Raw genomic sequence first — 22,199 nt, 5'->3', positions numbered from 1 at the left:
CCTTCCTTCCTTCCTTCCTTCCTTCCTTCCTTCCCTTCCTCTCTCCCTCCCTCCTCCCCTTTTTCTTTCTTTCCTCTCTTTTTTTCTTGCACTGGGGCTCAATCTCAAGGCCTTTATCTGCTGCTCAGCTTTTTCATGCCAGCTCATGCTCTACCACTTGTGCCATGTGTCCAGTCCAGCATTTTTGGTGGTTAATTAGAGATAGATTCTCTTGTACATTTTTATCTGGGCTGGCTTCAAACCTCAGTCCTCAGATCTCAGCCTCCTGAGTAGCTAGGAAGACAGGTATGAGCCACTGGCATTAGACCAGGGTATCCCTTGTTTTGAGGAAAAGGAGATTTTATTCTTGGAAGTGTCTACACCTTTTCTGAACCGACAGGTTATGGAGGAGGTATGTGGATGGCAATGGTGGAGTATGTGGATGGGTAATGGTGGGTATTCTAAATGTTTTCTTATTTTTGCAGAGGGTGGCTAGTTAGATTTACAAATAATTTCACTTGATGAACTTCCTTAAAAAATGCAATTTTAACATTGCATTTTATGTGTCTAATTCAAAGGGTTCCTATAGTAAATCCTGTTTTGAAAAAGAGATTTTTGTTTATTTTGCTATGAAGTAGCACACTTCCATTTGCTGATTTTTTGGGAGTCTTCTTAAGCCAAAGGAACTTATATTACACTCAGTACTTTCTGTATTGTACACTCTGTGTAGTGCTCAAAATGTCTGAAGAAAACACTTCCTTACATGTGCAGTCAGGTGACAGTGAGTCGAGTCATCTTTCACTTACATAGAAAGGGTATTTCTGTCTTTCATGGGGTATTTGGGTAATAGTCCTTAGAAATTCTTTATCATCAGAAAAATTTTATATATGAGGGGCTGGGAAGATGGCTCAGTGGTAGAGCGCATGCCTTGCATGCCTGAGACCCTGGGTTTGATTCCTCAGCACCACATAAGCAAAAAGAAAAAAGCTGGAAGTGGTGCTGTGACTCAAGTGGTAGAGCGCTAGCCTTGAGCTGAAGAGCTGAGGGACAGTGCCCAGGCCCAGAGTTCAGGCCCCACAACCGGACCCCCCCCCAAAAAAGAAAAATTTGATATATGAAAACTCTTTAGTCCAGTAAGTACTATATGATGGTCAGAATCTCCCAGCAACTACAGCATTCCCAACTTTAGTCACTATTGTAGCTATCATCATCATCATCACCACCGTCACCACCATCATCATCATCATCATCATCATCATCATCATCATAGGCTATAGGGCTAGAACTCAATTACTATTATTATTATTATCATTATCGGTTGTGGGGCTTGAACTCAAGGCCTGGGTACTGTCCCTGAGCTCTTTTTGCTCAAGGTTAGTGCTCTACCACTTTGAGCCACAGCTCCATGTCCAGTTTTCTGGTGGTTAATTGGTAATAAGAGTCCCACAGACTTTCCCGTGTGGGCTGGTTTTGAACTGTGATCCTCAGATCTCAGTCTCTTGAGTAGCTAGAATTACAGATGAGAGCCCCCAGCACACAGCTATATGAACCATTCTGACTCATCCCAGTATGCCAAAAAGCTTATTGTACCAAGAACATCCTGATATCCCAACTGCCATTTTAATCATTTTCTCGTGAAGCCAGTGATCTGCCGGTCTATACTCTGATTTGCTGATTTAGTAGACAGAAGAAAAGTGGAATACTGAATAGCAAATATTGCTTCTCTTCACTGAGTCCAGAGAGCTGTTATGGCAACCGTGATGAGAGTCAGAAGCGATGGCTTCCTTTGACCCCAACGGAGGAGCAGCTGTGGGTCCTGAAATCCCTTCCTCTCCGTTCTCCCATTGTGGTATTCCATGCAGTGTCTGAGTACTTTCCATGCAGAGAAATATTTTACCAACATCTGGGCAGGGACAAGGCAAATGCCATATATAGACCAGGAGGTTCAGCAGTAACTGTTTATTCCTGCCTTGATTTCTGATGATAACACTGGCAACCGTGCGACCCTGAGTGACATTCTCAATTCCTTCAGACTCCTGCCATCCCCATAGAACTAGGAGAAGACCAGGACACACGCATGTGTTCTCCGACTCAGACTCACATCCAGTGCACACTCGGCTGTCCTACACTGCTCCCTGGCTGTGTCTACACAGGCAGAGGAGAGGCGGGATGGATGCTAGTTCCAATGCGAAATTGCTCATTAAGAGAAAAGTAGGTTCCTGGACATGTGGGTGGGGGAGCTGTACTGGCTTCAGAAGAGATGGAAATCAAAAGGCAATGGCTTCTATCCCTGCATCTTCATGTTGATGAATTCATGATGCGCTGACATTCAAAATCCACGAATCATACCCAGTTCTGCCCACGTTCACGTCATGATTACAGCTCTGGCTTACCAAGACTATATTCTGTAGATAAATCAATAGGCATGATTGTTAAATAATCCCATTTGTGGGACTAATAAATTGCACATGCAATTCATTATGATATAGTGTTTTCCAATAAAGCCAAGTAACCTCAGTCTTTTTGCCAGCACCTGAGTGTGTGTGTGTGTGTGTGTGTGTGTGTGTGTGTGTACATGTGTGCACCTGCAGGTGTGCACACACCCATGCCAGTACTAGACCTTGAACTCAGGGTCTTGAGCTCTCACTTGATTTTCTTCATTCAAGGCTGGTGCTCTGCTACTTGAGTCACACCTCCACTTCCTGCTTTTTTGCATTCTTCCTTCTAATTGTATTACTTCTGCCCTTGTTCTGATCTTGCCTTCCCTGTATCTTGGGCCCCTAAGATAGCTTTCTATCATGTTACCTAGAATGCCATTTGCGTGTATACAGGCCAGCCACGTATTATTGACAGATGGCTTTTGCTAAAACAGTACTGATTGCATCACTTACCAGTCAAACATTGTTGCTGATGTCTCAGTGTCTGAGTGCTAACGTCCAGGACCTTGGCTCTTCTGTGGCATCTCACCAACTCCATTTCGTGCTCATATCTCATTACTTCTGCCACATTTTTACTTGGGCACTTGATGGAGATAGATTTTTCTGGCTGATCTTGTAGCTGCCCTGCTTTTACATATATTTGTTTTTCTAGAAATGCCATTCTCTTTCACGTCTATCAGCTTAAATTCCTTCTGCTCCTCAAGTTTGGTGAAAACCTTGTCCTTTGTACCTCTCATCTGTATTTTAGCACCAGATGAGCTCTGCCTTCTTACATCTGCTGGACACCGTACCTCTCTCAAGAACTTTACACGTCTGTACTCAACCTCCTCCTAGTATTTTGAGCTTTTTGAGAACAAACGTACTTAAAAAAATAGCATGAGCCAGCCACCGGTGATTCATGTCTGTAATCCTAGCTACTCAGAAGGCTGAGATATGAAGATCAAGGTTCAAAAACAGCCTAGGCAGAAAAAGTCAGTGAGGCTGTTATCTCTGATTAACCACCAAAAATCTGTGGCTCAAGTGATATATTGCCAGCCCTGATGCTCCTAGGCCCTGAGTTCACACACACACACACACACACACACACACAGTAATGAAGTAATGACGGCAGGAAGGTGGATCGCTGTTCATTATTTTCAGTTGGCAAAATAAAAAGTTAGGACATAGTTTTGATCTCTCAAATGTTAGGGAAAGGGATTAGAATTGGCCTATGAATTTTGGAAGCTCAGAAACCCAAAGTTAAGATGAAGGGTGCATCCACCCCCGTGGTTCTAAGATAATGGTGCATGTGGCACGCTGGATTTATGCTTCGTACATGAGTGAACTGGCCGGCACACTTGCTTTGCTGGCTGCCTCAGACATCTGTGGTTCTGCTTCTTGAGATATGAAATGTGAAGAAAGCCTTTTTGTTTTCAGGGACTAGCTCATGTTTTTCTCCCTCCTCCCTTTTCTTCCCCCTATTTCTTCCTTTCACCCTGGCTGCCCAACTTACAGACTTTCAGTATTGCCAACATACTGAAGTTATTATTATTATTATTTTCTCTTTCAATGCCAACTTGGCAGGTCTGTGGAAGAGAGGCAAAAGCACCCATGCCCAGAATCTCACAGGGGAGAGCAAGTAGTTGGTAGCATGGGGATAACAATGACTTAACATTATGCTTTTTCTTGCAAGATACAGATGCCATGGAGTTAGCAGGAAATTTCGGTTGTGAAGTCTTTGTCATGTCTCAGAGGAAAAAAAAGACTTGTAGAATATGGATTTTTTTTCAAAACAAGAAGTTAGAATTTAAAAAGAGATAGCCCTGTCCCCTGAGCCCAGCCTTCAGGGAGCACCGGGTACACATTGTCTGCAGGCAATTGAGCCAGTGCTGCTCTTTCTAATCAAGTCATGTGCAGTTTTGTTTTGTGTGCAGGCTCAGATTCTTGGCTCAGTGTTTTGTTTTCTCTGATGGAAAGCATTTGGAGTAACATGATAAAAACATCGCATTAACTCAGAGAGTGTTAATAAAAGAGAACTCTTTCAGCCCCGGTTCTATAAAGTCCGACTCAGGGTATTCAAATTTCATTTCCTTCGGAGCCTGTGCTTCCATGCATGATGAGGTCTAGCTTATTTATTAACTGCTTGCACAACTCTAGGTAAAAATGTCCATGGTAATGATTAAAATGAATAGTACCAAGCTTATCTTCAATAACTCAGATGACACAAATCACTGATGGGGTTATGGAAATAAAAATCAGGGAAGAAAAATATGCTATTACAGCCTCAGTTTTCCATATCTCCTCATGACCCCTGGGCCAAGGTCATCCATAGACAAGCTTTGGGGGCCCAGCAGGTCACGGAGAGGCCTGGTTATAAAAGAAAAGACATTGAAGGCTCTGGTTTGTAATGGAGCAGTGCAAACAAGTGGACTTAATAGAGTTGTGTCCCTGAGAATCTCAAAATGTTGCCATCATGGGTTTAGACTGGTCATCTTAGTTCCTTCCTGGCCACTGGGCCACTAATTTTATTGACCAAGTTCCCATTCATGTCCTGAAGCCAATCAGGCACTTAAAATGGTATGCAGATTAGATATGTTTTTGGCCTACAGGACAGGAAACAGAGATTGAGAGTAAAGTACCTAGATCACATTAACTAGATGATTGCCACTTGAGCTTAGAACAAGGAATTGAAGATGTAGTTCAAGAGACTGGCAGAGGTTTTCTGTGTTGGAGGAACCATCTGGGAATGGATTGAACCCTATACTGAGATCAGCATTGTGAACAGCGGGACACGAGGGTGGGGTGTGTGCCCAAGGCAGGCGAGGGGGAACAGCATCTCTGTTGGGCAGAGGCCGGGAGCTTGGGCAGAGAGGCGTGGCTGGTGCATGGGCAGGAGCTAGGAGGTGTTGGCCCTGCAAGGCTGGGTAAGAAGCTTGGATTAGAAATGAAGGAGCCACAGAGGAGAAGGTGATGGTTTAGGTGTGCGTTCATGAAGATGGATCCTTGGGCTCCTGTCTTAGGCAGTGATGTGTAGAAGGAAAAAGATCAGTTCCAAGGCTAGGGAGCTGGAAATGGCTGTGTCTCTGTCTGTGTTCTCCCTCCTCCCCTCACTCCCCCTTCTTTCTTTCTGGGCTGGCATTGGGGCTTGAACTCAGGGCCAGAACACTGTCCCTTAGCTTTTTTGCTCAAGGAGATGGCACTTTACTATTTGATCTGTACCTCCACTCCTGGCTTTTCCGGTGGTTCATTATAGATCATCTCACAGACTTTCTTGCTTGGGCTGGCTTCAAACTGTGATCCTCAGATCTTAGCCTCTGGAGTAGCTGGGATGACGGGAATGAGCTACCCAGTACCTGGCCAGATAGTCTTTCTTAAGAAATATTTTCCTCATCTCTTCCTCCATTTTGTACAATGACAATCACACACAGTCTTTCAGGCCCAGCTCCTCCACTCCTAGGTGACCGCCGAGCTCAAAAGCCTTTCCCGTGAGCACTGTCACCTTCTGTCTGTATTGTCACCATCACTGTCTGTTTCCTTTATCACCTTCTTGATGGCAAGCTCTTTTGTGGGGACAAAGGAGGACACCAGAGCATGACCTATGAAGTCTCCAGCCCTCTCACCACCTGTGTAGCCTGTTCATTACTTTAAGCACACAGAAGACACTTGGTAACTAACAAGTGGTATAGCCTCACTCTTCATAAAGCTGTCTAAGTCTTTGAAAGAAGTGATGTTTCCCCTAAGGATTGAGAGCTTCTTTCTCTTGAATTTCCACACATACCCTTTGGGTTCCACTGAGCTGTGGAAATTAGGAATCTTAGCCATTTCTCCCAGGCCCGTGAAGTAGAACGTTGGTCTATTTACAGGGGTCTGTGGAGGCTCCTAAAACCTGGCAGCACAATCATATATCAGAAACCACTATCATAAATGAGTTGGACAAGGATAAGCCAACTTGAAAGAGAAAATAAAATATTATAACCCCAACATGAAAAGAAAATATGGTGTGTGGTTTATTGCTATGGATTATGGAGGAAGAAAGAACTGATTTTAAGTCAAGCACAGAAAAGCAGTGACACTCTTTAAACTTAATATACTATTCACATAGCAGACACTGGACGTTAGAAAGCCAAACCTTCAGGCTCCTACTCTGGTCTATAAAATAGATGCAGAATTGCTTTGGCTACATTATTAATGCTATGTTAATAGTGCACAGTCCTAGGGGCAAGGAATGTTTGAGGAGAAAAATAACCTCGAAGGCAGCTTGGTTCTTTTAAGTCAGAGTCTGCCTGTCAGAATCTCACATTGCATTTTTAAAGACCTGTAAAGGCTGTGGCTTTGGGAAATTCCTCTCCAACGAGGTTGAGACACAAGAGGGACAAGGAAGAACTTGTAGTGTAGGAAACGATTTTAGTTGTCTTAGTGACCAGTTCTGCAGTTAGCAGAAGTAGGAAGATGACTTGAAATAATGAGATTAACTTACTTTCTAGAGTTACCTCTCCTCCTCCTCATCATTGTCCTCCTCCTCCTTCTCCTCCTCTTCCTCCCCCCTCCTCTTCCTCTTCCTCTTTTTTTCTTCTCCTTCTTTTCATATGCCAGCACTGAGGCTTAAATTCAGGGCCTGGGTATCGTCCCCTTAACTTTTTCCCTCAAGACTAGCATTTGACCACTTGAGTCCCAGCTCCGCTTCTGTCTTTTTGCTGATTAGTTGAAGATCAGAGTCTCACACACTTTCTGCCTGAGCCGGCTTTGAACTGCGATCCTCAGACCTCAGCCTCTTGAGTTGCTAAGATTACAGGTGTGAGCCACTGGCATCTGTCCAGCTGACTGGTGCATGTTTCAGGCCATTCAATGAGCATTCCCGGGGTCAGGAAAAGCACACCTCAGGGGAAATGGGCAGTGGAGTGAGTTGTTGGGGTGGTTGAGGTCAAGGTGGGTTGGGGGCCCCATTCCCCCCTGACGGGACCTAGCATTCGAGCACACCTGGCCTCACAGCCCCTCCTGGGGGACCTGAATTGCAGACCTAACCATCACCAAGCCTTCTCTTTCTGCGTTGATCTGGACAAATAATTTATCTTCACTTTAGGGCAAGTTCACGGTCACATGCGGGAGACACTTTGGGTTTTAGTGAGAAGCAAGTCATACATCTGCAGGCCAGGCCCCGAGTTCCATATCAAGCTGCAATTTAAATCTCAAACTAACAGGAAACTAAGTGAAAACAACAGCTGTTATCCATACAGGGATTTCTTTTCCCCTCAGAGTTAGACAAAAAGAAATCAGTCAATATGAAAACAATTCATATTTACATGTGTGTCTTTCTTTTGTCTTTCTTCAGATCACCAGGTTAAAAATTGACCGAAACCCTTTTGCTAAAGGATTCCGAGATTCTGGAAGAAACAGGTAAGAATACTGGGCAAGAGATTCACTGAGTTTCTTTCTGTGTGTTGTGACATCTCTGCACTCTATCTATTGTTGGCTCCTGGGTTCTTGAAAATGCCTATGAATGCTGCCCCTGTGCCAACTCAGCAATGGCCAGCCAATCCCAAGAGTCACAGCATGAGGTGAGGGGTGGCGTTGTCCAAAGAGAAATGTACTCTTTACCTGACCTATGTAACTGTCACCTCTCTGTACATCATCTTTATAATAACAATTAAAAAAAAAGTCACAGAGCTGCCCTAAAGGCCCATCCTCAAATCGATGACCGTCATTACACCAAATTCCCCACGCATCTCCTCTAGCCTGATCATCACCCTGGCAATCTGCTTAGGTAAAATAAGGTATTCAGTGATTTGTGATTAGAAAAGGTTGCCAGATCTGTAAGTGGGTACAGAACTTGTAGCCATTGGTCATGTTTTTCACATAGTCAGAAAATAAGGAATTAGGAGCAAATAAAATATCTTTCAGAATATTTGTATAAGCTGCCCATTCTAGGGCTTGTGCTCAGGGCCTAGATACTGTCCCTGACCTTTTTTGCTCAAGGATAATGCTTTACTACTTGAGCCATTGCTCCACTTCTGAATTTTTGCTGGTTACTTAAAGATAAGCATCCCAGGGACTTTTCTGCCCATGCTGGTTTTGAACCACTATCCTGAGTAGCTAGGATGACAAGTATGAGCCACCAGCACCTAGCCTTTTTTTCCCCCCAAATTTATTCATTTTATTGCTCTTTTATTTTTTATTTTTAATTGTTTATGTGTTTCTTGCTTTAGTAACTAGAACACTGCCTCTCTTGATAACTTGCCATTGTCATCAAGACTTGATTGTGGTCCTCAAGTTACTCTTGTTAATTGTGGCTGTTTGCGGATATTGTAACAGGCCTGCGAGGCTGTGTTGATTTTCTGGCTAGTAGTTCTTTCTTTTCCCTAAATTCTATCTAGCTCACCTTTCCTAGGCAAAGTTAAAATCTATTCTCTGTGGACAGTTACAGGAGAGCTGAGCTGTGTGGGGAAGTTGGATACCTCCAGGGTTCTTCAGTTAAGGAATTTTATCTTGAGAAGACCAGACCGAATCATCGGTGTGCCACCCCGGTCTCACGCAGCGCCGGGACTTGGCAGCGATGACTTGCTTTCATCAGATGTCAGACCTCTTTCATAGCTTGCAGGCGTTTCCTTCCATCTGGATGGCAGGCTGGCTGTTTTAGCTCTGCTATTCTTTCTGCGGTGGGGTTTCCAGGCGCACCCAGATCCTATCCCATTTAGACTACGTCAGGAGCTATGTAGAACATTGCCCGATCGTAGACCACCTGGCCGTGTTTCAGCCAAGGGCAGACTGTGTGAGACAGCAGCCGCCAGGGCGCGTTGGGTGCTGGTGGGCTGTGGCTGTCTGAGTTGGTGTGAGGATATGCGAATGTTTACTCAACAATTAGATCGCCTATTGCCTTATTCCTCGGAACACTTCCTTGTCGTTCAGTGATGTATTACTGTCTTGCGACACAGATTTATGTGAAAAATCACTTTGGATGGTCATTCCCTTTGCAAAATAACTTATGAAAGGATTGGTTTATAAACTTTTTTTTTTTTTTGAGACAGGGTCTCACTGGGTAATTCAGGCTGTGCTTGAACTCACGATGTGGATGAGGCTGGGCTTAAGTTGCTGATTCATGATAGGTAGGCCACGTATGGCATTGGGGATCTGAAGCTTGGTAAGATGCAGAGAAGGTGCCAGAAGGTACCTGAACCTGGGCAGAGGACACGGCAAGTGCAAAGACGGACGTGGCTAGATGTATCTGCATATCTAGCTATTATGTGTAGCGCTCATCACTGCCCAAGAGCATGTGGGCAGCACAAGATGGTGTATGTGGTGGAGTTCTGTCAGCACAGCTCAGGAAATTGGAACCCCATTTACTTTAATAATAATTTTTTATTGAGATTAAGTGATTATATGAATTTCTCAAAATTCACAGTATTGTGGGATAGTGATCCTTAGTTAAAAGTCACACACACATTTTAACCTTCACGAGGTGCATTGTCATTATTATGGTCTATAAAGCTTATGGTCTCTACAAACTTTGACACTACAGCTATTTCTTCCACATCGGGTGATATGTGATTTCTTCCCTTTTGCTTAGTGTCAGCGGTTCCCTCTTTCCCTCTCCTTCTCTCCCTCCCATCGGTGCCCTTGTGTTACTTAGTTCATTTTCACCAATGTCCAGTGTAGCTGATGGGTCCCTCAGTTTATATTTTTCACCTGTTTCCCTATGATTCTGTGCCCTCTTTCTAGCTTCCCTCAGATGTGCATATGTATGTGGTCAGGAACATGAAGTCATTTAGAAATTATATGACAAATTAAGTAGAGGTCCTTTGTTTCTTGAGTCCTGTTTACATTGTCATATCTCCTTACATTTTGGATTTAACATCCACATATCAGGGAGACCATGTGCCGTTTGTCTCTGATCTTGGCTCACCTCACTCAAAATGATTTGCTCTAGTTCCATCCATTTCCCTGTGAATGCCATTATTCTGTCCTTTCTGGTGGCTGCATAATATTCCATTGTATATAGGTACCACAACTTTTGGATCCACTTATCTGTAGTGGAGCATGTGGGCTGTTTTTGTAGTTGGCTATTGTGAACAGCGCAGCAATGAACGTGGAGGTGCAGGTGTCCTTGTGTCCTGGGTCCTGTTTCAGAGCTCCATTTTCACTCTGCAAATAAGACTGGTCCATATTGGCATCTTAGCTGGGGATGCTGAGGGCTTCCGGCCTTCACCTGGGGCCAGGAGGAAGCACCACGCATCATGTTGGCTCTCGTGGCTGACGCACTGAGCAGACAGGAATGTGTCTGTCTTGTCTGGTGGGCTGCACATGTCTGCAAGGCCGCCTCCTCCCGTTTTAATAGTTGGTGTGTCTTTTGGGTGGAAATTCTTCAAATTATCTCACTCAGATCCAAAGGCTACACAAAAGAGGGAAAGCTTGCAGCCACATGGGTGGCACCGGAGGACACTGTGAGTGAGATAAGCCACACACAGAAAAACAGCCGTGGGCTGGGAAGGTGGCTCAGTGGTAGAGTGCTTGCCTCGCATGTATGAGGCCCTCGGTTCGATTCCTCAACACCACAGAAGCAGAAAAAGTCGGAAGTGGCGCTGTGGCTCAAGTGGTAGAGCGCTAGCCTTGAGCTGAAGAGCTGAGGGGCAGTACCCAGGCCCAGAGTTCAAGCCCCACAACCAACAGAAAAAAAAAGAAAAACAGCCGCCACACACCTTCACTTTGGTGTGGAAGCTACAGATGTCACCTGCATAGACATAAACATTTGCACAAGCACAGCCATGAGCACTTTGGAGTTGAAAAAGAAAGCCAGAAGTGGAGATGTGGCTCGAGTGGTAGAGCACCAGCTTTTGAGTGAGGAGGCTCAGCAAGAGTGTGAGGCCCTGGGTTCAAGGCCCAGGATGGGCACAGGAAAATAAATGTGTTAGGGCAAGGTTAGGGGCTTTGCCCTTTTCCTCTTCACAAAGTTCAAGATGACCCTGCACTCTTCAGCCTGCCCAGCGGCTTGCCTCTCTCTGGCTGCCTGTGGCATCTGAATTCCTAAAGCCTTTGTACTGATGGGAAACACGGATGGGAAAAGGATACAGAGAATTCTTTGCAAGCCATCTGGGAGTTGGCGGGTCCCTGACAACACGGGGACCGTATAGCACCTTCCAAAAAGGAGCCTGTCATTTGCTACCTCACTTGTCCTAACACAGCTCCTACAACGCCTGCATCTTCCCTATGCATTCGAGACATACGTGGCTCGCACGGAGGAACTGGTTTGATGAGCTGTATATAAATGTGTCCCCCCAACATACGGATTCCATTTCCTTTAAAAAAAAACACATGGGCTTCAACATGAGGGAAGGGAGAGGGGTGGGTGGGAAGTGCTCGGCCAGTGTTTTTTGGTTTTGCAGAACACAAAACATTTGTGGAATACTTTGGAGTGAGGGAGTTTGCCAAACCTCAAACCAAAACATGTTCAGGTTTGTCGACCCCTGTCTCTCCCAGAGGCTGGGGAGAGGGAAGGGTGGGGGCTTCGTCACCCCCTGTCCTTTCCTGGGAGCGGGCACCAGGGTCTCCACATTCAGCCATGGGCGTGGCCTGGCTGACAGGTGTCCTCAGGGCAGAGCAGAGATCTTGGGGACCTAGGCGTTGGAAGAGACTGGCTGCCACTCCGCAGGTCTCATGGGAGACGTGCTCCTGGCTCTGAGCCTCCACTTTTTCTCCTTCCTCTCACTCGAACCCAAACCCATGAACAATCTGCTGCTGCGTCTGGAAGGAACGCCCTTTCAGGCCTGCCTCCCTGTGGAGAGCAGTGCTGTCCACACACCTGTGACTTCCTGTTAAGCAGGCCAGCGTCTGGGGAGTCACTGTCCTCCAAGTGAGTTCTAGCCGATTCATTCAGCCTCACACCCATTCCATTGTCTCTAGAGGCATCAAGAGACATAGTCTCTACAATAACCGTACAGAAGAGAGCCTGGAGGTGAGGCCCCTAGTTGATTCCCAAATAATGTTTAAGAAAAAACCACTAAAAATAAAAAAACAACGTATCGGTTATTTCCTACGATTCAACTTCCTGCTTGCATGTAGCCATTCGAGCCGGAAGCATACAAACGAGAGCACCGATTCATCCATGCTGCATCTGACATGGGAGGGGTCTGGATTTCCCTCTGAAGCTGCTGGTGTGTCTGTACCATCTCTCAGTGAACTTCTGGAAAGGTGTGCGCATTCAGAGTTTGCAAATCCGCCCAGAGGATGGGGCCACGCCCCTCTGTGCACGCAGTCTCCCTCAGAAAGCTGGGGGCCCGCCCGCTGACCATGCGTCTTGGTTCAACCAGTACAGTGACCCACACAGCCCCACACAGTTGCCAGGCCTGCCGCTGTTCTCTAGACAGCCAGCGACTGTGTTTTCCCAGCCCACCTCACCTAGCTCGTTCCCTAGCAACCTTACGAGTACCCTGGAGGTTTTGCACGCTCTCTGCTTGTCCCTGGCATAGGTTAGGAGCTGTAGAAGTGGTCAGGGCAGCTGTAGGGAGCTGGGCTTCTTTTGGAACCTGGCGCAGCTGGACTCCCACTCTCCATCCAGGTTATAGCATTTGTTATATCCACTGACTTGGGGTCGTTTAATGTGCACTTAATATTATTTTTCTTTGCCTTATTGTTTGTTCTCTGTCTCTCTCTGTCTCTCTGTCTGTCTGTCTGTCTGTCTCTCTCTCTCTCTGTTGTCATGGACCTCTTCCACCATTGTCCTCTTGGCCATGGGGCTTTGCCAGAGAAAGCTGGCAATGGTTTTATTATCTGTGGCTCTTGACCAGGGATGGTGTCATTGAACACAATGACGTCTTTCTAATGGCTAACAGATTGAGTTTGAAATATCTACAAGATAATGAGGCCTGCAGGGGCTCCAGGGGCATGCTTTTTGGTTCTTTGAATAGAAAATGAGCAAAGCAATTAGGTAGCATAGTGCTCCTTCAACGTTTAACCCAGACCCACAGGGCTCCCAAAGCTTCCACTTACAGCAAAAGAACACCACAACTCTAGCAGGATGATGGGGTTTCTTCTGCTTGAGTTGGACCGGTGGTCTTCAGCCTCTCCTTCTGAGTTCTGATAGAATTTTTTCATCCCCAATCAATTGCATTATTAAGTAACCATTAGGATTAGGTCTCATCACTCTTTCCATTTTCAGCTAAGGGGGGTGAGGCAGGGAGGAGTTATATAACTTGGCTAAGGTTGCACCTGTAGGAGACAGAGCTGAGATTTGAACCCAGGCAGTCTAGCCTCAGAGCATGCTCTTCATGCAATACTACTCTACCCTTCTGGTGACTACAAATACTAAAACCAAAGTTGGTTTACTCTAGTCCAATGCATCACCAGCTGATGGACTGTCCTTTTTTAGTTTCTAATTTTATTATATCTATAATCTTTAATTAGCTGTTCAAAGGGGTTTCAACTCAATGTACCAGTTTATGTGTATAATGCATTGTTATAACTCAACTCCAAGGATTATTTCCTCTTTGGAGCCATTCAAAGAGGCATATCACCACAGCTAGTTCACTGTGTAGATGCGTGTTTTGAATGATGGCTTGGTTTTTAGACAATTTGCAGATTTCTGATGGGAAGGGTTTTTTGGTTGTTGTTTTTTTAGAATATCCTGAATAATGTGGACAGAAAAACAAATTCTCAATCCACTGAAAAAAATGTGAAAGGTTTAACTGTGCCTACTTGGGTGCTAGTGGTTCCTACTTGTAACTCTGGCTACTCAGGGGGCTGGAATCTGAGGATTGTGGTTCAAAGCCAACCCCGGCAGGGAAGTTCGTGAGACTCTGATCTCCACATAAGCACCAAAAAAAAAAAAAAAGCCAGAAGTAGAGCTGTGGCTCAAGTGGTAGAGTACTATCCTTAAGCAAAGAAAGCTCAGGAACAGTACCCAAGCCCTGAGTTCAAGCCCCAAGACTGGCACAAAACAAAAGAACAAAGGCAAAAAAACAAAACCAAAAAAAATCCTTCACCTGAATGGAGAAAGGACAGTCCAAGGTCGCTGAGCTCCCTTGTAAGTAGGTCTGAAATAATGGCATGCTCTGATTTGAGATTTTTTTCTCTCCAAATACTAGAATAAGATGGGAAAGAAAAGGAGATCAGGGCATAAACCAAACAGAGAATAACAATGTCTGAGCATTTCACATGGAACAGACACTCTCTGTCCCTACCGCTCTCTGCCATCGTTCCCTGAGCTCAGCCTCCCTGACCTAGTCTCAGTTCTTAGAACATTCCTTCCTTGGCCGGAGCCTAGTTGATTGGTATGTTATCTGCCATGCAGTTTCCTTGACTTAGCTCCCCAGATCCCAGTCATCCAGTCCCCAGAGCTGAGGGAAGGAAGTAGCCTGATTCTCATGTGCGGGGGTTTCCTGTGTGTCTGTCAGAGATCCTCATGCTAAGGAACAGTTCTTAGGTGACACTAGGGTCAGTCCCTAGGTTTCTAGGGCATATGATATTACTTCTAGAAGGACAATCTGGCCGCTCCTTCCCTCCCCCTCTCCCTCTTCACAGTTTCTCTAGGTGGAGATGGAGAAAGATTCTTGAATTAGACAAGAAAGAGGAAAGGTTGGGAAAGGCACAGTTGGGACACTGGTATTATGTTCTATATGGTGGAGATCTAGGAAAGATGGATGTGGTGAGTAATACTGTGGCCTTATCCTTTATTTGGGGAGAAGTCAGAACCCTTCTGTCCCCAACGCTAACACTAAAATATCCCTTGTTAAAGATGGATGTACCCATATGTGATATGCTGGAGGCTTTAATATTATTTATTCTTTTGTGCTGGTCCTGGGGCTTGAACTCAGGGCCTCCTGTTTTTGCTCATATTCTTTTTCATTGTTTTTCATTCAAGGCTTGAGCTACTTCCCACTTCTGACTTTCTGCTGGTTAATTGGAGATGAGGGTCTCTTGGGCTTCTCTGCCAGGCCTGGCTTCAAACCACAATCCTCAGATTTCATTCTCCTGAGTAGCCAGCATTACAGGTGTGAGCCCCTGACACCAGACATGGATGTTACATTCTTAAGCTAAAGGAGGCCTCCCTGAGATGTGGCTAGGACACCTCCTGTGGGAAATGTCTGGCCCTCTCCTCTTGTATCTGTTGGTAATGGAATGAGAGGGTAAAAGTTATAACAGAGATCGCAGCAGAATGTAACAGAACTTTCTAATACATGTAAAAAAACCAGAATAATTTTTCAAGAAAATATGCCCACAGAGGCTGGACTAACACTCAGCATTGGGCTGAGTGTGGTGACTGAAGCCTGTAATCCCAGCTACTTGAGAAGCGGAGATTTGAAGGATTATAGTTCCAGGCTGGCCCAGACAAAAACTTTGTGATATTCCATGGTGTGCATGTGTGTCATCTGGGTGAACTGGGAAAGCACAATTAGGAGGACTGCAGTTTAGACTTGCCTGGAGGTAAAGTGAGACCCTGTCTCAAAAGTGAAGAAATAAAGTGTGTGTGTGTGTGTGTGTGTGTGTGTGTGTCTTGGGGGGAGGGTTTGGAGAATCATGTAAGTGATAGAGAATCTTCTTGGCGAGTACAAAGCCCTGAGTTCAAACCCCACCACTGCCAAAAGGAAGAAAAGCAAAGAGTAGATGATCAGATGTCAGAAGACATCTGATGTCAGGAGACAACACTCAAGATGGGTTTCCAGTATTCAATCAGCTTCATACTTGGGTCTCAGATCGAGCCACATAGTACATGGTCACTCCTTTCCAGTGTGCAGTTGGGATAGTTTAAATCAAATCATTTCTGCAGTTGCTACATAGATGAAAGATCATTTCCTACCTGCTCATTAAGCACAGCATTGGCAGTACACTGGTGGGTGTGTGATTGCCACGTTACAGCCTTCTAGCCCTCTATTTTGAGGTGAGAGGGCATTGCTCTTTGTCCTCAAGGCAGTGTTGTATTCTCATTGGGATCCCTGCTCATGGGAAGAACAGAATAGAAGGTGGAGCAGGGAACCTACTCTACAGGGGATCCTGAGAGGTTCTGGTGGGCTGCCAACATTCCAGAACAGAGCTGTAAGAGCTAAGCTGGGTCTTTCTGTTTCTTCCATCCGTCAAGGCTCCACATGGTCCATCAGCCCAGCCCCTTATTATTCTAAACTCCCTAACTGCTTGGGCTCTTTCTCTCCATGAATAGTCTCATGTACTATATTCAGTATTAATGTAGGGTGGCTGCTGGGAGATATCTTCTATTCCTATTCTCACAGATTAACAGCTAATAAACACCATGCAACACTCTCTCCTGTGAACCTCTTCTTAAAATACAGAGTTTGGTTTGCCAATGTGGGTGTATTTAAAGCCTCCAGGATTCCAGAGGAGACGTTAGAAAGTTAACTTTGCAAGTAAGGGCTGTCCACAGAGGAAACAAAAATGTTCCGAAATAAAGAGCCAATCAGTATGTTAGTAGCTCATTGAAGAACAATCTCATGGAACCCTGTTGTCAGTGAAAAGGAAAGATGGTCTGTTCTCACCTTATGTAACGTTTCTCCTGTCATTCAAAGCATGCAACTCTGTAAATGACTGCCTCAGAGAAAGCGAGGCTGTTCTGAGAAGGGCCCCCACATCCCTTCCAGTGGCATTGCAAAGGAAGGACATAGGCAATCTACTGTTCCTTACTCTCCAACCTCCCACCTTCCGTAGCACTTATTTTTAACCCAAGAATTGGAAGAGGCTATGTTAAAACTTGAAGTGAAGCCCCAACCAACACCATGTTTTGAGCTATGGAGTGCCAGTTAAGATATGCTGTTATCCAAAACAATGCTGTCAGAATCATGACATAGATGGCTAAGATGGCTACAATGAACAGAAGCTACAATTAACAGAAGGGTATAGCAGACAATACACACAACCATCTGATGTATGCAACATTCAACACCAATGGAGAACCTCCAGTGATAAGCAAGGAATGTGCTTGTAAAAATACTAGACATTTCCTGAAGCCTGACAGGTTGTGATCCTTGGAAACCTGTTCGATTGCTAAACCATACACAAAGAATCACTGACACATAGTTGAAGAAAGGTTTGTTGTTGTTGTCGTTCTGGCTGGCAGTATAACTTCTGGGATCAAGTCCTTTCTTGGCTTTCCGGTCATTGTTTCTTGCTGTGGTAGAAACTTGAGTGTATCTGATTGCTTATTCTCCTTCTTGGTGTATCCGTCTCTGTGGATTAAGACACCTTCCTTTGCTTTATAATGTTTTCTTGTCTTTTTGAGACTGAGACTTGAACTCAGTACCAGACCCTTTGGTCATTGGCTGACACTCTACCAACTGAGCCTCCAACACCTACTCTATAATTTAACACCTATTAACACCTATTGATGGTTCGAGAGGATTACATGTGGTCTTTCCATGCATGCACACCATGTCCCCTGATAAAATTTACCCAAGCATTCCCCCTCATTTCCTTTCCCCCAATTTTAAAAAACCTTGAAGCCACATCCATATGCGTTTCATTTGCCCTTCTCATACGCTCAGTGTGGATGGACTTGTCAGTGGCAGCGTGTGTGGTGACGTGCATGGCGGTGTACATGAGGAGGCATGCAGTGGCTGGGCTGGCAGTGTCCTGTACTGGAGAGGCCATCATCACTGAACTCTGCTCAAGGACAGTAGTGACCTTGACTTTTAACACTTCAAATGCTGTTTTTCATGTGCAACAATCAATTCTGAAGAAGGGACAGAGTGAAATTTTGTTATAGTTATGGATTTGTTGTTGTTCTTGTTGTTTTAACGACCTACTAGGGCACCTCTGTTCTTCCTGTAAGCAGCGTCATTGGTACCTTGTACTTTTCTAGACGAACTTATCTGGGTGGTGATATCTCTTGTGCATTTAACACTTGCCAGATTAACCATCTTGAAATCAAGGTTTTGTGCTTTTACTGGGCTTTTTCTGCTCAAGGCTGGCTTCCTACCACTTGAGCTACAGATCTACTCCTGGCTTTTTTTTCCTGGTTAATTGGAGATAAGAGTCTCCAATCTTTTTTTCTGCTTAGACTAGCTTTGAACCAAGATCCTTAGAGTTCTGAGTAGCTAGGATGCCAGGTGTGAGCCACCAGCCCCCAACCACCTTTGGCTCTTTAAAAGTCAGCGCAGTTCTTGGGATAATTTGCAGCTCTGTTTTCTGGCTTTCTCCTTTCTCCAGAACTGGACTCGAAGCCATCATGGAGACCTATGCGTTCTGGAGACCGCCTGTGCGCACCCTGACCTTTGAGGACTTCACCACCATGCAGAAGCAGCAAGGTAAAGCCTGGGCCCATCCTCTGCTCAGGAACGGGGCTGGGGAGGGTACCAGGTGAACTGAGTGTCCTGCGTAGCGCCCCCAGCCAAGACAGGAGCTAGCCCAGGGCTCCTGGAACAGAGCAAGCTCGTGGGTGCATAAAGAACCAAAGTGGCAGCTCTTGGCCACACCGGGTCTGGAATCAGCATTTTTCCAGTAGTGGAACTGCTCTGAGGAATAAACCTTACAGTCTAACAAAATGAGCACCAAGAAGCTGGAGTGAGGGGGGAGTGCCAGGGAAGTGAGGGCAAGGGGAAGGGGAGAGAAGCAGGAAACAAAGAAGGGTTGGAGGATGCGGTCGTAATGTCCCTCCATATGTGAAAATGGAGCCAGGCCAGTGGAGGGGATGGGTGGGGTGGGGAGAGATGGGAGACAGATGGAGGAGACAGGTGACATGGATCATGGTACAGTACGCTCATAACCTGACATGTTGTGTTAAACCCCTTTGTGCAACCACTTGAAAATAAGACTTAAGGGCTAGGAAGGTAGCTCAGTGGTAGAGTGCTTGCCTTGCATGCATGAGGCCCTGGGTTCAATTCCTCAGCACCACATAAGCAGAAAAAGCTGGAAGTGACGCTGTGGCTCAAGTGGTAGAGTGCTGGCCTTGAACTGAAGAGCTGAGGGACAGCGCCCAGGCCCAGAGTTCAGGCCCCATGACCAGAAAAAAAAGAAAAAAGGAAATAAGACTTTAAAATTGTCTTTAAGTATTACACATATTTTCTTTAAGTAGTTGTCCAAAGGGGTTTCCATTCAACACAGAACCCAGATTTTATCTGCATTCAAGGTCCTATCCTGAGAGCCGGGGTGTGTATGTGTGATGGTACTAGAGATGGAATGGTAGCAGTTGTTCAGAGGCACTTGAAAGGATCGTGATAATTTATTATTTTCCTCATGGTAGCCACATCAATTTTTCTATTCCAGTTTTGTAGATGTGAAAAGCCTTAGCTGTGGACAGTGGTGATGAGTCCTCAGGCCTTGTAGTCACAAGAGGCTGCTTGCCGGAAGCCCGTGGAAACTTGCACTTGTCTTCTTTCCAAACACATGTCTAAAAGAGCGCTCCTCTTCCCTGGTTGTGCTAAGTGGACTTTGTGCCTCTGTTTTATGCTGCTCACTCCTTACCCAAAATCCACTGCAATCATGTTCCTCCTCACTCACTCCCCTTGTTGGCCAAACTTCCTCCAGATAGATTAAGAGGGAGAAGAGTAGCAGGCAGGAGCCAGGGCCAAGGTTTATCCTTCCAAGGCCGCTGGTGATTAATGTCCTTCAAGTAGGACATTGATTCATCTGAGTTTTGAATCTATTAATGGGTTAAGCCATTGATGAAGTCAGAGCCTGTAAGATCTAATCACCTCTGGAGAGGCCCAGTAAAAGCCCAGGCTGGGCACCTCTCAATCCAATCAGGTTGACAATTGAGATTAACCAGCAAAATCACTGAGGAAACATTGCAACAGAGGGAAAAAGGAATAGGAACTCAAACCCATAATAAGCCAAGTACAATTTGGTCTTGTTCTGATGAATAAATCCTGTGCCTCAATTTCTAAATCTGCATTCCAGAATCATCGGTGTGACCCAGTCTGAGAGGTTTTATGAGTAGTGAATCTAAGCACTTTGACAGTTGTGCTGAAAGGTACAATTTGGGAGATACTTGAGTTGGCAAGTTGTCTCCTCTGGGGAAAACAAGATCTGACATTTCCAAAGCCTTCCATTCTGCTCTGATGCTAGCAGACATGGACTAGACACTCGGTGGTTGTCAGGCAATTAAAGCATCAGGATTGTGATAGTTGGATTTTTATCAGTTTGATTTGTATTAGAATGAGAAGGGTCAGATGTGAGCAAGTCACAGTAGCAAAATCCTGAGAAGCAAAAATCCAGCCTTGGACCCTGTGAGGTGATTACAGTGATTCAGAGACTGCGTGTGCAGGTGCATTGGAGCTCTGAGATGAGGATCAGTGTCAGCTCACGACTGAAGGTGCATGCTGGTGTTTAAGAATTCACCTTTGCAGCCCGGCTGGCACCCTGTCAGGGTAGGGAGAACCTGTCAAGTCCATCCTTGAAACAGCAGCACATGTGGCATGCGCAGCACTCACCTTAAAACCCCAAATCAGAGTCACTCCAAAAAACCCCAAACCTTCTGAATGCTGATGTCACACCACCAGAGGAACCTCACAGACCAGGGATCTTGGTCTCGTGCACAAAGTTACTCAGCATGCAACAATTGCCTCACACAGAAATAACAAGGCACTTCATGTGGTGGCTTGGGTTCTGTTCTACAACGTATCTCACTACGTATAGGCAAATATTCTAAAATCTGAAACAAACAAACAAAAATCCCAAATTCCAAACACTTCTGGTGCTAAGCATTTCAGATAAGAGTTTATCTGATACTCCACTGAGAATTGATGATACATTGTACGTCTTTCCCCAATGTTTCTTATGCTCAGTGTGTCCAAAACTGAGTCTGTAGTCTTCCTCACTGATCCGGTAACTTCTCTGAGAACAGATCTACTGCTCATTTGCTGGATATTTCTCTCCCTGCCCCACTCCAAACCCCATTAGCACAGGGTCCTCCAGTCTGTCCATATTGCTAACTTCCCGTGCTACCACACTCCAAACTGTTACCATGGCTCACCTGGATAACAATGGAGTCCTCCAGAGTATTTACATCTTCCTTCAAGACAGTCTCCACCAGTGCCCAGCAAAACACAAACATATTCACATCAATTCCACATGCCGACTTGCTTAATGTCCCCAGTGACCACTGTCTACTTTCTTTTAGGAAAGATATATTCTTTCCTTTAGACTGTTGTACAAAGGTGATATGATCTTTCCATGCATGCATACAATGTGTGCTGACCAATCTGTCCCTCTATCATTCTCCTTCATCTCCCTTCCCCCTTCTGAAAACAATTCCATCAGAGGTCATTGTTCTGTTTTCACATGTGTCTATGAAGTACTTCAGCCATGTCCACCCCTTCACCTTCTCTAATTGCCCTTCCAGCTCCCACTGATGCCCACCCCCTAGCCAGAAGCCCTGAGACCAAGCGTGTGCTAACCTTTTCATGGCTTTACCTCTAACATGGAGATAGTGACAATGAGAATGAGACAAGTTAATGCCTTATTTGTTTTTTTTTTCAGTCCTGGGGCTTGAACTCAGGGCCTGGGTGCTGTCCCTGAGCTTCTTTTGATCAAGGCTAGCACTCTACCACTTGAGCCACAGCACCAGTTCCAGCCTTTTCTGTTTATATGGTACTGAAGGAATCAAACCCAGGGCTTCATGAATGCTAGGCCAAGCATTCTACCACTAAGCCACATTCCTAGCCAAGATAATGCCTTAAATAAGGCAATAAAGTGCTTACACAAGCGCTTAGGACTAAATACTCAGTGAGCATTTCCTGTTATTATCCTTGGTTGATACTAGCTTTAGCTGACTCCACTTTGTTGCTTGAATTCCATATTCCCTCCCTCCCTCGTTCCCTTCCTTCCTTCCTTCCTTCCTGCCTGCCTGCCTGCCTTCTTGCCTGCCTGCCT

At 45.3% G+C, this 22,199-nt stretch overlaps 1 protein-coding gene across 1 annotated transcript in view; it reads left to right on the top strand.

Moving 5' to 3' along the window:
* Tbx15 (T-box 15) overlaps positions 1 to 22,199 on the top strand; it is a 37,285-nt gene that overhangs the window by 9,101 nt on the left and 5,985 nt on the right. The window contains exons 5-6 of the mRNA XM_013024677.1: positions 7,726 to 7,790; positions 18,537 to 18,634. Coding sequence (XP_012880131.1) covers positions 7,726 to 7,790; positions 18,537 to 18,634 — 163 coding nt within the window. The remainder of the gene's footprint in view (positions 1 to 7,725; positions 7,791 to 18,536; positions 18,635 to 22,199) is intronic.

This window comes from Dipodomys ordii, unplaced genomic scaffold (assembly GCF_000151885.1).
Source record: "Dipodomys ordii isolate 6190 unplaced genomic scaffold, Dord_2.0 Scaffold78, whole genome shotgun sequence".
In the NCBI taxonomy this organism is placed as follows: Eukaryota; Metazoa; Chordata; class Mammalia; order Rodentia; family Heteromyidae; genus Dipodomys; species Dipodomys ordii.
Note: the sequence above shows the minus strand (reverse complement) of the source record. Positions and strands in the feature narration are given on the sequence as shown.